This window comes from Heptranchias perlo, chromosome 11 (assembly GCF_035084215.1).
Source record: "Heptranchias perlo isolate sHepPer1 chromosome 11, sHepPer1.hap1, whole genome shotgun sequence".
Classification (NCBI taxonomy): Eukaryota; Metazoa; Chordata; class Chondrichthyes; order Hexanchiformes; family Hexanchidae; genus Heptranchias; species Heptranchias perlo.
The window spans coordinates 28,507,076-28,522,442 of record NC_090335.1 but is presented as its reverse complement, the minus strand read 5'-3'; the positions used below and the strand labels follow the sequence as shown (position 1 = coordinate 28,522,442).

General features: G+C 42.4%; 1 protein-coding gene across 1 annotated transcript; it reads left to right on the top strand.

Annotated features, from left to right (window-relative positions):
• Positions 1-13,689: 13,689 nt before the first annotated feature.
• LOC137327205 (claudin-8-like) lies at positions 13,690-15,148 on the top strand. Its single transcript, XM_067992768.1, has one exon. The coding sequence runs from the start codon at positions 13,907-13,909 to the stop codon at positions 14,576-14,578; it is 672 nt and encodes a 223-aa protein (XP_067848869.1). The 5' UTR covers positions 13,690-13,906; the 3' UTR covers positions 14,579-15,148.
• The last annotated feature ends 219 nt before the right edge of the window (positions 15,149-15,367 follow it).

The window sequence follows — 15,367 nt, the reverse complement described above, 5'->3', positions numbered from 1 at the left end:
TTTTGGTTGAAAGAATTAGTTTGTTATTTCCTTCAGTTACAGAATGTTCTATCGAATTATAACCTGGGAAAACAATTAAGACATAGGTCCGTGTAAAAGCTCATGTGACACTTGTGTTTGTACTTGTGAGTGAACATTGGAAAGATATAAAGAATTAGTGTGTGAATTTCCTTTAGGCCCTTGTCTGCACAATGAGGGTGGACTTCGAGTGCATGTGGAGGGCCCACAGCTAACAGGAAGCGTGGGTGTAATTTGGGCCTTGAAAGCAGGAGGCTGATTAAAGGGACATGGTGCAACAGAAGGCCCATGCAAAAAGATGAATTATGGTTTTGTGGCCCTGAGTTTCCTGGAAGCAGGTAAGTGAAGATCAAAGTTGGTCCAGCTTGTTCTAAATTCCTAAAATTTATTGTTGTCTTGAAGCATTTGTTTTAAATGGTTTAACTGAAGCATGTTTTAAATGGTTGACTGAAGCATTTCCTTGAACATGCCTGCTCTTGTTTTTCATGGTCCTTCCCTTGATAGTGTTTTACTGCTTCTCTGGATGGATCAGGTGACATCAGAAAAAGAGCAAGGCAGAGGGTCATACATTTTGATGATGAGAACTTTGATACACTACTGCAGGCTGTGCAGCGGTGGAGGGGCCATGCTATATCCTCCCCAGGGGAGAAGAGTGTCAAAAACAGCAGGTCGAGAAGCGCCAGAGCAGCTGAACTCGGGCAGTATTGTTTGCTGGTTTTTCAGAGTCATCAGAAAGGGCAAGGTAGGCCACAGGCTGGCTATGCATTTCATCAAGGAAATGTTGATTGTTGTGTGCACTTCAATGCATTTTGTCCATCATTGAAACATAGATAGAAACATAGAAAATAGGAGAAGGAGTAGGCCATTTGGCCCTTTGAGCCTGCTCCGCCATTCAGTATGATCATGGCTGATCCTCTATCTTCATCACAATCTGTGTTCTTTTGCACGGATCCTGAAATTATCATGTCTTCAGTCTTCAGGATCTTCCTTGAGCACCATTCATTCCCCACACACTAGCATGCCCACAGGTAAACACTCCCAGTCTTGCATGCCATCTTATCCACATTATCCACTTTGTCTCTTACTAAACCCCCCTCACATGGGCTTGATAACTGTCAGTGTTCACCGTAATTATCTTCATCCCTGTTTCATTTCTTACAGGACGAAACACCCTACAATCAAAGCCAGCGCACCACGCTACATTGGGAGATGAGGAATCTTTTATCAGGGATTTAATCGCTTTCGAGGAGCAGGTCATATGAATTTGGGGGTTATGACAGCTTGGAGGTGGCTCCAGATAGAGAAGCAAGAGGACTAGTCCTAGCACTGGGTTTGTATCCCAAGACTCCTTCCATCCTGAGCACTGCAATATAATATCCTACCTGAAGGATTGCCACAATGTTTCCTGGAGCAGCAGAACCATGTCATGTGCTTGCCTATACCATGTTAGTGCTGACATTCTCTTTTCCTTTTTTGTAACACTGTCCTTTTTGTGTCTTTGCAGAATCTTCTCAGGCTTCCAGAACTGGCCCATCCCGAGTCATCAGCAAACAGCTCCGTAAGACGCAGTAGTAGCAGCAGCATCAGCAAACCTAGCATCCAGTCACAGTTCTTTATCCACTCACTAGCTCAGATATATCCACCCTGGAAAGTTTAGATGGTGAATTCCAGAGCACGAGTGGACAGGAGGAGGAAGAGGAGCAGAGAGCTCCTCACCAGAGTTGCGGGGGAGCTTGCCTCCTTCCCTTGCAGCTGAGGTCAGGGATACAGATCTCCAAAACCCAGGCTTTAAGCGAAGAATGCATTCTGAGCACAATAGATTGTTGGGGCCATTGGTGCATCTGCTCAGAAACTTTCAACACTTGGGAGCTAGCATGGAGGGGTCCAACCTTATGAGTGGGTGCTGAGGGTTGACTTGGACAACTGGCAGACAGAGATAGAGTGGTAATTCAAGAGAATTCCACAGCACAGCCCCTCACCAGAGAGGCCATGATGATGGTTCAAATAGCTGCCATCCACTCTGGGCCAGACAGTCTCTTCAGCTGTGTAGAGTTGACCGCTTGTAGCGGGACCATCCGGGGTCCGTGCTGAAAGAGGTTGAAAGCTAACCTCGTTCCCAGCGCCATGTACCAGAGACATGGATTAGCATCCTCTCCCAGGCTCTTGTCAGTGGGAGTTTACTTAGAAAGGAGCATTAGGATAACTAGATACACATCTGAAACACCACCCTGTAAAAAGTGGGTGAGATGGAAGCACGATGGTGATAAGCAGCTGACAGTTGCTGATGCACCTTTTTGCAATAAAGCACTGTTGGAATTCTATCGTTGTTCTATTGTGCATTTTTAATGTGGATGAACAAAGAAAAAAAGTGAGAGGGTGCAGGTTTGACTGTGATGATTCTCTTCATATTCGCTATGTGGTGGAGTTATTGTACGGACTTGATGCAGCAAACCTATTTTTATTTCGTAAAGCCATAAATGAAGACCACTCTTTACAGTACGGCCTTAATACAGAAAGCACCTACACAGCAGCTTTGGAAGCAGAAGCATATTATTCTGGGAGCAGTCTGTCCCTGAACTGTAACGTACGCTATTAGAGGGAATCTATGTGCAGAAGCATCTGACATTCATTTGCATCACAGTCAGGGCCAGTTACATGAAGACCCACACAGGATATCAGGGGACAGTGCTAGGCAGGCTCAGAACAGGGACAAAGGATTAGTGCCTAATTCTGCTGTACATATCACCTATTTTTCTGGCGTTATTTGAGAGCTAAACCCAGGAAAATCCACCCTTTGAAATAAGGCATTGTTAGACTGATGGTAAATCTGGAAAATGGCCAGTAATAAATAGGCTAATATGGAAACCAAATTTTAGAGAAATATAAGTAGATCCAGCAGTGGTTGGATTACAAGTTCACTATGAAGGCATATTTGGGTTCAGGAAACATGCCTCTTCATCTCATGGATGTTGTGCTGTTTGGGCACAAATGAGCTAAATTATTAATGAAATTTAAAAAGAGATGAGGATGACTTTAGAAAGCATCTCGTGTGACGTCAAAGATGGTCACAATCATCTGGCAGCCTAACGCACGCCAAGTGCAGGGAGATCATTGACCTCTGCAGAGAAGATACCACAGGTTTTCAGGTTGAAGAATTGGACGTAGTGAAACTTTGGTGAGTGAAGATTCTGGTAAATATTTGATTTTAAAGGCAATCACACTTTAAATTACTGCTAGTTTGTGCATTGAAAAATACAGGATCTGTCGTGTAGATTTTGCAATCAAAATGATCTGTCTTCTTAATTTAGATCTCAGGCAGTTGAACATTCAAAGATGCAATCTACATCCTATCTTTTAAACTGCTGAGAATATCATTATTTTGGATTTAATTAGTTTCTATTTCAGTTGCCCCCAAGCTGAATATATGTTGACAGTTATGAATTGTTCTTATTCTTAACACAAATTTCTGATGCCAATATGCCTTCAATCTTTAAGGCTTGCAGTAATATTTCGGAACCAAAATAACTAAACAAACCCCAAAAGATTACAATTTACCAATTAATTCCAAGAGGTCTGTAAAATGTTTTCCATTTTTGTTTCAGTTTTGATTTGTATTTATTTATTGATCTCTGCCACTTCCGGTCTCAGTATATCATTTACTGACTGACAGGATTGCCAAATACCTGCACACAAGCATCTACCAAGGGTAGTCTTTCATTCACCATGTAATACAGCAGACTTGCCCTCTGATTTTCTTCATTGTGAAGAATATACTTGCCCTCACTTGGGGACCTCCTCTGGAGAGCTTGGCTGAGATTGGGAACTCGCCATGTAGGAAATCACAATATAGCCCTGTGACTTACCACTCCATGGTGTAAGGGTAAGGTATAGAGCCTAAGATTTTTCTCTTTGGGGTGGGATTTCTGCCTGCTGAACAGTTACGCTGTTGACGTTAGTGCACTTCCTGGGGTCAGTCTAATTTGCATTTTTCAGATGGACTCCCAGAGGGATTCCTGTCTATGCTGGGGATCCCACCTCTGGGGAAAGGATGGAAAATGGCTACTGTAGGCCTCAGACACTTGCAGCAGCAAAGCGGGGTGGCGTAAAGAGAAAGGCTTTATTTGCCTTAAATTTAAAAATTGCAGGCAAGGAAGGAGTGAATTGATTGCCCCATGATTGGTTCCACTCCATGAGTGCAGGTCTTAAAATTTAGCTGGCCGTTGGCAATGCTGAATGCCAGTGACGTGTTGGTGTTAATAGCATCCTGCATTGCAATGGTAATGATGTATTACATTACTACGACATTACTGCCTACTTTGAACACACACCCCCATATTTTAATAGGAGTATTCAATTTTTGCCATCACTTCTGGTGACTTCAATGGAAAAGCAAATCAGGCAACGTGTGAAACAGGCTGCCGATTTGTTATTGCTTGTGTTGTGCTATTGCTGAAGTCATCGAATTTCACCTCAGGTGTTTTTTCTGTAAATGAGTAAGCAGCTTAAAAGTATCAAGCATTCCTGTGGCCATTTTCTAGAGTGGTTCAGTGGCCTGCAAAATTGGTTTTTATGTATACAATAGTCAGATTGCAAAAGAGATGATATTGTATTTCTTTATGGACAGGGCGTTTTCTTGGCCCATTAATCAATCTTCAACGTGGTCATTGAGCAACCACAAAATACAAAGTCCTTTAAGGGAAAGAAGAAGAAAATAGCCCAAAAACCGTGGGGGTTAAATTGGTTAACCCTTGAATCCGGGTGCGGGCATCGCGGTGCGTGATTAGCCTGCGCCTGGTGGTACCGATGCAGGCAGCACACGAGATTCGTGCTGCCTCCTCAGTTACCTGATTGTAGCGCTGCAGCCAGGCTTGTCTGCGATGTTCTCACCAGCAGGGGGGCACAGATATCGCGTGAGTTCCTCGCACCTCTTAAAGGCTGTTTGCACCTCTTATGTGCAAAATATAAGATATGGGTCTGCACGGAGTCTGAACGGTGATCACAGATGCAGGTCCCGTTTTTACAAACTGTTTAGTTATGTTAAAACATTGAATAAAGGTTGCGCACTACTAAATCCCACATCCTCCAATCTGGACGTCGGACCTCACCAATTTGCCGATCTGAGTTGGTACCAGGCCTGCGAGAGTGCATGCACTAAGGTTCTCTGCTGATGCACCAGAGGCATTTGTGTAAAAAGTGGACAGAAGGAAGGGCATCCTATATCCACAGGGGGGGCATGAGGCCTTCCAGAAATATGCTCAAGAGGCAGTAGGGGATGAAGTCATTGCCAGGCGCATAGCACCACGAACGTGGATGCAGAGCAGGAAGAAGTTCAATGCTTTGACACGAGTGGTCAAGGTGAGAGAGGTCATCTGTTAAGTGGCATTGCCTACCAACTGCATCACCAGCCGCATCCATTGCTCCACACACTACATCCCCTATCACCCACCTACCAACAAACTCTTTCAATCATTGCTAAACTCTTCCAGTCAGATGCTTCCTCTCACCCTCATACATCACCACTGTTGCAAGTCACACATCCACATCTCACAGGCCACGCACACTGGCAGCTATTCAACTATGACAGGCACATCACTCAAACATCCTGCAGGACGCTCACTGACACACATCCTGCTTTCTTGCAGGAGAAGGTGGCGCATAACAGGAAGCAGCAAGTGGCAGTACCATTTAGCCCCTTGAGCCTGTTCTGCCATTCAATGAGATCATGGTTGCTCTGTAACTTAACTCCATATACCCGTCTTAGTCCCATATCCCTTAATACCCTTGATTAACAAAATTCTATCAATCTCAGATTTAAAATTAACAATTGAGCTAGCATCAACTGCCATTTGCAGAAGAGCGTTCCAAACTTTTACCACCCTTTGCATGTAGAAGCATTTCCTAACTTCACTCCTGCAAGTCCTGGCTCTAAATGTTAGGCTGTGTCTTCTAGTCCTAGTATTCAAGTGTAGAAGACCTCCAAAAACAGGTACAAATGCATCAGCAGCCAGAAGCAATAATCCAGCAACTAACCTGTAAATTCTGCATGGTCCCTTTAAATAGCACTGGGGTGAGGTCCTCCAGGCCGTCTACGATCATGGTTAAGACAGTGGTTGACTGGAGCATTGAGTGCCAAAATAATATGTCCCTTTAAATCAGCGTTGCACACTGATCTAACGCATATTCTCCTTACTTTACATGCTGCTGGCATTCGTTATCTGCGCCTGCGCGAACCCCTTTATCAAGATGGCATCCGGCGCACGTCACGCTAGAAGCTTGCACGCGCATTCTGGACGCCATTTTGGGACCTCTGAAGGCCGCTTCACGGCTGAATTTCTAGCCCCATGTTACCAAAACTTACCTGCAATTCTTTACCATCACCAGTTGAACACATTCAAAACCTGACATCAACATTAAGGAATCTCCTGCTTTATGTGGGTAGCACCCATTTCACAATTAATGGCCGTTGTGATGATATCACAGACAGAAGTGAAAAAGGAGTTTCTTTCCCTCCTCCTCATACACAACTGCTGCTTCGCTATATTATTTTCATATTTATCTCACTCACTGACACAATAGTGAAAAAAACATATCATCAACCTGCTAAACAGGAAATAAAAGAACAGAGATTGGTTAAGTATTTTTTTCAATTTGGGACAATTATGGTGGACCTGTGAGGAAAATGGGAAAAACAAGATAAATTGATAACATTTCTGGAATTAGATCAAGAATATCTGAAATGTCCAAAGGGATTACAGGGTAGATTTTCTGTGATGTTTTCAGCTAACTATACATGTCTTAGCTTAGCTGATTTGCTGCGGTCTCTAAATTCCTGCCACATTTGCAGTTAGGTCCTCTGCATGTTGCAAATAGCATTGGCATGAACTGTCACTTCCTCCCATGCACTCCATACGACTCGCCTATGTGGATAGTGCCCTGCAGTGCCAAACCAAGCATCCTCTTCTGCACCATTTCATCCATCTACTGATGCACTGGCAAATCAAGAAGTTCACTACCTGCTCAACCCCTGTATCGTCCCCTTTGCCTTTGTTCTACTGTCAGTCACCCCACCCTTAACCCTCTGTCCATTCCTCCCACTCTCATTTGCTCTCAATGGTGAGAGGCCAGAGGCCCCTTCACCCTTAACCTGTTTCCCTTCTCCATTCCCTTCCTATCTGTTTCTTTCAAAATTCAAATTAGTTGGCTTCAAAATTTAACAGTTTTTTGTTGAAAATTAAACTAACATTAACATGAAATCTCTCTCTCTTTCTCACACACACCCCATTCTGACTCCAGTCTCTCGAATTTCTGACCGCAGTCTCTCTCTTGCTCCCTTGATCTCTTCCTCTCAGTTTAAGACATTTTCTAAAGTTTATAAAATGCACAAAAACAGTTGTGTAATCATAACATGGTCAGATTTTTTTTTCTCATTCTCTCTCACACACAGCCTCTCTATTCTTTGAAAAATAATTCAATATAAATTTTGCTTCAATAAAACTTTTAAAATTATCCCCTTGTTTTTCAAAATTATTTGAAGATAAGCTACACATTAGAAAATACCTGAGGCTAAAGAAAAATAGTCCATCAGTTCAGCTAACTGAACAGTACTGACGCATCCTGGGAAATTGGGCACACTGCACGTGCTCAGATTGCACAATCCAAATTCAGCTTATAGAGCTACAGCTCTGGGGAAAAATGTCATGTCCAAGCCCAGACTTCTGGGAGAAGCTGGGGCTTTCAAGTAAAAACTTCAATGAAAGAATTAAAAGACACAAAAGACAATTTGGTAGATAAATTTAATCATGTTATTGTGAAATATGTTAAGATTTTGTTTAAAACCTTATTTTGGACATTAAAAATTTAAGTTACTGAGAAAAAAAATGCCATGAAGATAAATTTTCTGAAAGCATTGTGCATTCACTGGATCATATACTCTCATTATAAAAGAAGCAGGTATTGTGTGTCACACAGCATTACCTCTTTAACACTGAAAATGCCCATCACACTGCCACCTACAGGAGTTACAGGCATTGTATTTATACGACAGGTTTGTTAAAAATGCTTCTGATACTTTTTGGATGCTCAAACAAACCAATGTTTTATGACATACTAACTTAATTCTTCACTTTTTTTTAGCAGCACCAACCCTGCAATGCAGAATTGTTAATTAATTAATTCACATGATAAACTGTACTGAAACTCAGCCACATTTGGCTGATGTAATTGGTGAATCTCAGGTATAGAGCAGAAAGTCACCATGTGTAAGAAATGTGTTTTTTTTTAAAAACTTGAATTGATTCCTTCCACCTAAGTACATGTACTTACACAAAATTTTGTTAGACGTTATTAACGCATTGCACTTTGGACCATTTTTGAAGGTTGACCCACTAATGATTGAACTGCTCTACTGCAGGGGGTAACATCTACTTGTTCCTTAGTACTGTTATCATGAAAACAGAAACACAATGTACATGGCACTTGAATGAATCCCTTTGTTTGTTTCTGGACTGGCTCTGAAAACACCCTTATGTAGCCAGGTACAGCGCATACTGCAGCAAGTTGAAAAAATAAGCCCTGAGACTTTAACTGAATGAAAACCTATTCATAAAGTTATCAAAACATGACAAAACTCCTAAGTACTTAATAGTATCATAGTAGGTACAGAACAAGAGGAGGCCATTCGGCCCTTCGTGCCTGTGCCAGCACTTTGAAAGAGCTATCCAATTAGTCCTATTCTCCTGCTCTTTCCCCATAGCCCTGTAAATTTTTTCCCTTCAAGTATTTATCTAATTCCCTTTTGAAAGTTACTATTGAATCTGCTTCCACCACCTTTTCAGGCAGTGAATTCCAGATCATTACAACTTGCTGCGTAAAAAAATGTTTCCTTTTGTCACCTCTGGCTCTTTTGCTCTGGTTACCAACCCCTCTGCCACTGGAAACAGTTTCTCCTTATTTACTCTATCAAAACTGTTCATGATATTGAGCACCTCTATCTAATCTCCCCTTAACCTTCTCTGTTCTGAGGAGAACACCCTAGCTTCTCCAGACTCTCCACATAACTGAAGTCCCTCATCCCTGGTACCATTCTAGTAAATCTCTTCTGCACCTTCTCTAAGGCCTTGACATTATTCCTGAAGTGTGGTGCCCAGAATTGAACACAATACTCCAGCTGAGGCCTAACCAGTGTTTTACAAAGGTTTAGCATAACTTCTCTGAAAGTTTCCCCACCACTCACCTTAGGCTGACTGGCCTGTAATTGTCGGGTTTATCCTCGTCCCCTTTTTTGAACAAGGGTGTAACATGTGCAATCCTCCAGTCCTCCGGCACCGTCCCCATATCTAAGGAGGATTGGTGGATTGTGGCCAGAGCCTCTGCAATTTCCACCCTTACTTCACTCAGTAAGCTAGGATGCATCCCATCTGGACTGGGTGATTTTTCTACTTTGAGTACTGCCAATCTTTTAAGTACCTCCTCTTTATCTATTTTTATCCGATCCAATATCACTACTACCTTTACAGCTACAATGGCAGCATGCTCTTCTCTAATGAAGACAGATGTGAAGTGTCCATTTAGTACCTCAGCCATGCCCTCTGCCTCCACAAGAAGATCTCCTTTTTTGACCCTAATTGGTCTTAACCTTCCTTTGACTACTCTTTTACTACTTATATGTTTATAAACTACTTTTGGGCTCCTTTTTATATTAGCCGCTAATCTATTCTCATACTTTCTCTTTGCCCCTCATATTCCCTTTTTTAGATCTCCTTTGTACTTTCTGTATTCAGCCTGGTTCTCTACTGTATTATGAACCTTAAATTCATCATAATCTTTTTTCTATTTCTATTTCTTAATTTCTATATCTTTAGTCATACAGGGAGCTCTAGCTTTGGATGCCATTCCATTCACCCTTGTTGAAATGTGTCTACTCTGTACCTGAACCAACTCTTCCTTGAAGGTCTCCCACTGTTTAATTACTGTTTTGCCTACCAATTTTTGATTCCAATCTACCTGGACAAGATCCCTTTCTAACTTACTGAAATTTGCCCTCTTCCAGTTCAGCATTTTCACATTTGATTGTTCCTGGTCCTTTTCCATAACTATTCTAAACCTAATGATATTATGATCTTCCCCAAATGCTCCCCCACTGAAACATGCTCCACCTGCCCCACTTCATTCCCCAGAAGTAGATCCAGCACTGTTTCCTTCCTGGTTGGGCTGGAGATACACTGTTCCAGAAATTTCTCTTGAACACATTTCAGGAATTCCTTCCCCTCTTTGCCCTTTACATTGTTACTATCCCAGTCTATGTTGGGATAATTGGAGTCCCCCATTATCACTACGTTATAGTTGTTGCATCTTTGTGTAATTTTCCTGCAAATTTGCTCCTCTATCTTCTTCTCATTATTTGATGGCCTATAGTATACACCCAGTAGCATAATAGCTCCTCTATTGTTCCTTAATTCTAACCAAATAGATTCTGTCTTTGACCCCTCAACTACACCATCCCTTTCCAGTGCTATAATAGTTTCTTTGATCAATACTGCCACCCACCTCCTTTCTTTCCTTCCCTATATTTCCTGAATACCTTGTAGCCAGGAATATTAAGCACCCAATCCTCCCCTTCTTTGAGCCAGGTCTCTGTTATTGCCACTATATCATAGTCCCATTTGGCGACTTGCGCCTGCAGCTCCCCAACCTTATTTACCACGCTATGTGTATTTACGCACCTGCACTTCAATCTCATCTTCCAAAGGAGGACACAAATAGCCTGCCAGAAATGTTAGGGAACCAAGGGTCTAGTGAGAGGGAGGAACTGAAGGAAATCAGTATTAGTAAAAAAAAATAGTGCTAGAGAAATTAATGGGGCTAAAGGCTGACAAATCCCCAGGGCCTGATAATCTACATCCCAGAGTACTAAAGGAAGTGGCCCTGGAAATAATGGATGCATTGGTGATCATCTTCCAAAATTCTATAGACTCTGGAACAGTTCCTACAGATTGGAGGGTAGCAAATGTAACCCCACTATTTAAAAAAGGAGGGAGAAAAAAAACAGGGAATTACAGACCAGTTAGCCTAACATAGTAGTGAGGAAAATGCAAGAGTCTATTATAAAAGATGTGATAACAGAACACTTGGAGGGCATTAACGGGATTGGACAAAGTCAGCATGGGTTTATGAAAGGGAAATCATGCTTAACAAATCTACTCGAGTTTTTTGAGGATGTAACTAGTAGAATAGATAGGGGAGAACCAGTGGATGTGGTGTATTTGGATTTTCAGAAGGCTTTTGATAAGGTCCCACACAAGAGGTTAGTGTGCAAAATTAAAGCACATGGGATTGGGGGGAATATACTGGCATGGATTGAGAATTGGTTGACAGACAGGAAACAGAGAGTAGGAATAAACGGGTCTTTTTCCGGGTGGCAGGCAGTGACTAGTGAGGTACCGCAGTGATCAGTGCTTGGGCCCCAGCTATTCACAATATATATCAATGATTTGGATGAGGGAACTAAATGTAACATTTCCAAGTTTGCATACGACACAAAGCTGGGGTGGAATGTGAGCTGTGAGGAGGATGCAAAGAGGCTCCAATGTGATTTAGACAAGTTGGGTGAGTGGGCAAGAAAATGGCACATGCAATATAACGTGGATAAATGTGAGGTTATCCATTTTGGTTGTAAAAACAGAAAGGCAGATTATTATCTGAGTGGTGATAGATTGGGAAAAGGGGAGGTGCAACGAGACCTGGGTGTCCTTGTACACCAGTCGCTGAAAGCGAGCATTCAGGTGCAGCAAGCAGTTAGGAAGGCGAATGGTATGTTGGCCTTCATTGCAAGAGGATTTGAGTACAGGAGCAGGGATGTCTTACTGCAGTTATACAGGGCCTTGGTGAGACCACATCTCGAGTATTGTGTGCAGCTTTAGTCTCCTTAACTGAGGAAGGATGTCCTTGCCATGGAGGGAGTGCAACAAAGGTTTACCAGACTGATTCCTGGGATGGCAGGACTGACGTATGAGGAGAGATTGGGTCGACTAGGCCTATATTCACTAGAGTTTAGAAGAATGAGAGGGGATCTCATCGAAACATATAAAATTCTAACAGGACTAGACAGACTAGATGCAGGGAGGATGTTCCGGATGGCTGGGGAGTCCAGAACCAGGGGTCACAGTCTTGGGATACGGGGTATGCCATTTAGAACCGAGATTAAGAGAAATTTCTTCACTCAGAGGGTGGTGAACCCGTGGAATTCTCTACCACAGAAGGCAGTGGAGGCCAAGTCATTAGATGTATTCAAGAAGGAGATAGATATATTTCTTAATACTAAAGGGATCAAGGGATATGGGGAAAAAGCGGGAACAGGGTACTGAGTTAGATGATCAGCCATGATCATTTTGAATGGCGGAGCAGGCCCGAAGGGCCTAATGGCCTACTCTTGCTCCTATTTTCTATGTTTTTATGTTTCTATCTCAGTTCGCCTTGCATTTGCCCCCTGTCTGATCCCTCCCATTTCTGAACTATTCTTTAGTGCTGCTTGTCCCTCGCAGTCCTCTGTGCACCTTGTTTCTCCTCTGTAATGTATCATCCTGGTGCCCATCTCTCTGCCAAATTAGTTTAAACCCTCCCCCACAGCACAAGTTAACCTCCCCACGAGGACACTGGTCCCAGCTCTGTTGAGGTGCAACCCGTCCATCTTGAACAGATCCCTCCTGCTTCAGAACTGGTCCCAATGCCCCAGGAATCTGAAGCCCTCCCTCTTGCACCATTTTTCCCGCCACGCATTATCCTTCTATCCTATACTCTCCAGCGTGAGGCACTGGGAGTAATCCAGAGATTATTACCTTTGAGATCCTGCTTTTTAACTTCCTCCCTCGCTCCAGAAACTCTGACTGCAGGACCTCAACCCTTTTCATTCCATGTCATTAGTTCCCACATGGACTGCGACTTCTGGCTGATCCCCTTCCCCCCCTCAAAATTTTCTGCACCCTCTCAAAAATGTCCTTTACTCTGGGACCAGATGAAGCATTCAGAAGAATGCTGAACTGATAATGTTACAATAGATTTCTCTGATGGCTTAGTGAGTAAATCCAGTGAGAAGTTGACCACATACATCAGGAAGATGCCAGGTTATTTTTTTTTTGGTGGTGGTGGGGGGAAGCTGGCTCATTTGGCTGGAGTGGAGTGGAGCATGGAAGCTGTGCTACGTGTCTCAGCATGTCTAGGGTAGGGGAAGTAAAAATCATCAGGGTCCTCCATTATTGACCACTATCCAGTCACCCCTGCTGGAAGTGTGGATGTTGGGTGAGGAGAGTCAGGTGTGATACCCACTGCAGTCAAATAACCTGTAGCCACCCACGGTCAAAACATGAATAATGGAGACTTGGGCTAGGTACTGGAGGATGATCAGCCACTGTAGAATTGCAAGGTGTAGGGTCAATCCTTCAGGACAGGAGTGAAGAAAATTGGGAGGAAAAAAAGTATTAGGTTTTATTTTCTTAAAAATAACACAGCCACTATAACTTTAAATCCCTCCTCAGGTGTTTGTAACTTACAAGATCTGGAAAAAAAATTCCCCTCAGAGATTGTAATTCATCTCCAGAGATCACCTCATTGGCTGCTGAACTTGTTCCACCTTTTTATGCAAGTTCTCCTTTCCCAATCAATGCTTCCTTTAAAATCCAGCCACAAAGGGGAAGAGAACGTCCTAGACTATTACGGCTGGGATTTACTGACCTTAAGGAAAGGCAGAACATTCTGTTGCTTAACTTGAAAGCGGATCAGTTGGCTAAGCGATACACGACAGTTACTTATTTGGTCTAATTTATGGTGCCAACTCCAACTCACTTTAGAAAAGGAACATTTCGCGCTTGTGTGGCTAGCTGTAACTTGAAAAGAAATGGTGAGTTCCGCTCTGCAAATAGTGAGTCTGATCCTGGCAGTTGTTGGTTTGGTCGGTACGTGTGCAGTGACAGGACTGCCACAGTGGAAAGTGACTGCGTTCATCGGGGACAACCTGGTGGTGTTTGAGAACAGGTGGGAAGGTTTGTGGATGAACTGCATTCGTCAGGCAAACATTCGGATGCAGTGTAAGATGTATGATTCCCTCCTGGCCCTGAGTCCTGAGCTGCAGGCCAGCCGTGCTCTGATGTGTGTTGCGGTGGTGCTGGTATTTCTGACCATCCTCATAGCCGCCATGGGAATGAAATGCACTCGCTTTACTTTTGAGAATGAACACGTGAAAAGCCGCATACTGATAGGAGCTGGAATTATGTTTATACTCTCAGGAATCATTGTCCTGATCCCCGTTTCTTGGGTTGGAAACACAATCATCAGGAATTTCTATAACCCACTGGTTCCAAACGCACAGAAACATGAACTTGGAGATGCCCTCTACATCGGTTGGGCGACTGCTGGCTTCCTTATAGCCGCAGGGGCCATACTTTGCTGTTCATGTCTCCCTGAAGAAGGAAAGAGTTACAGTTACACACCTGCACAATATGGAAAATATAACCGGCATCAGACAACAAGGAAAATTCCAAGCATGTACTCCAAAAGTGAATTTGTGTAAATCACATATCCAGAGTGCTTCAGAAAACCTATCAATCCAGAGGGCAGAACCTCGGATGGTTAAAACTATATTAAGAAAAGCATCATTCCTTCAGGATTTGCAGTGAAATGTTCGTCTTACATTCATCTTATCATTGATGGCCCATTTATGAAAATTATTCTGCGTAATCACCTGTATTTTATAATCGTAAAGCAACTAAAGCAGATTGAAGAAAACAATTTTATTGATTTTATTTTAAAAATTAAAATATATATTTAATAATTAAATATTTGAAATTACTGTGGCCCTGCAATAATTTTCTGATGATATATTTTATTTTTTTTACTTATCCATATTTTTGAGGGATGTGGTTTAGTGGGGCTTTACTGGAAAATCTGTTCTTTGCTACTTTGTTACATTTGAAGATTGAAGAAAAATTATATTTTCTGGTGAATTGAATATACCAATGTTTGAGAAAGTAGTCTTAACTTGGAAAGATTTTTTTGCCATTTTCTGTGAATAATGCGATTGCAAAGATTGCTTAATGATGTGCTATGGCAAAATCAGGTCATAAATAATTTCAATATTGTCTGGACACTAGTTATTTTCTTATTTGCTGGATTGAATATGAAGATATTCTTTAGTCAAGTTGAACTATCAAGTACAACACTTTACACAGTTCTTAGAAAAACTGTAAATGCTACAAGTTTGTTTGTTTTGAGGGCGAGAGTCCCTCTTTAAGGAAATTACATTTTTCGCTCTCTATTGGTCTCCCTTTGCCCTGCACTATGCTCAGTCAAGCTGGTGGGT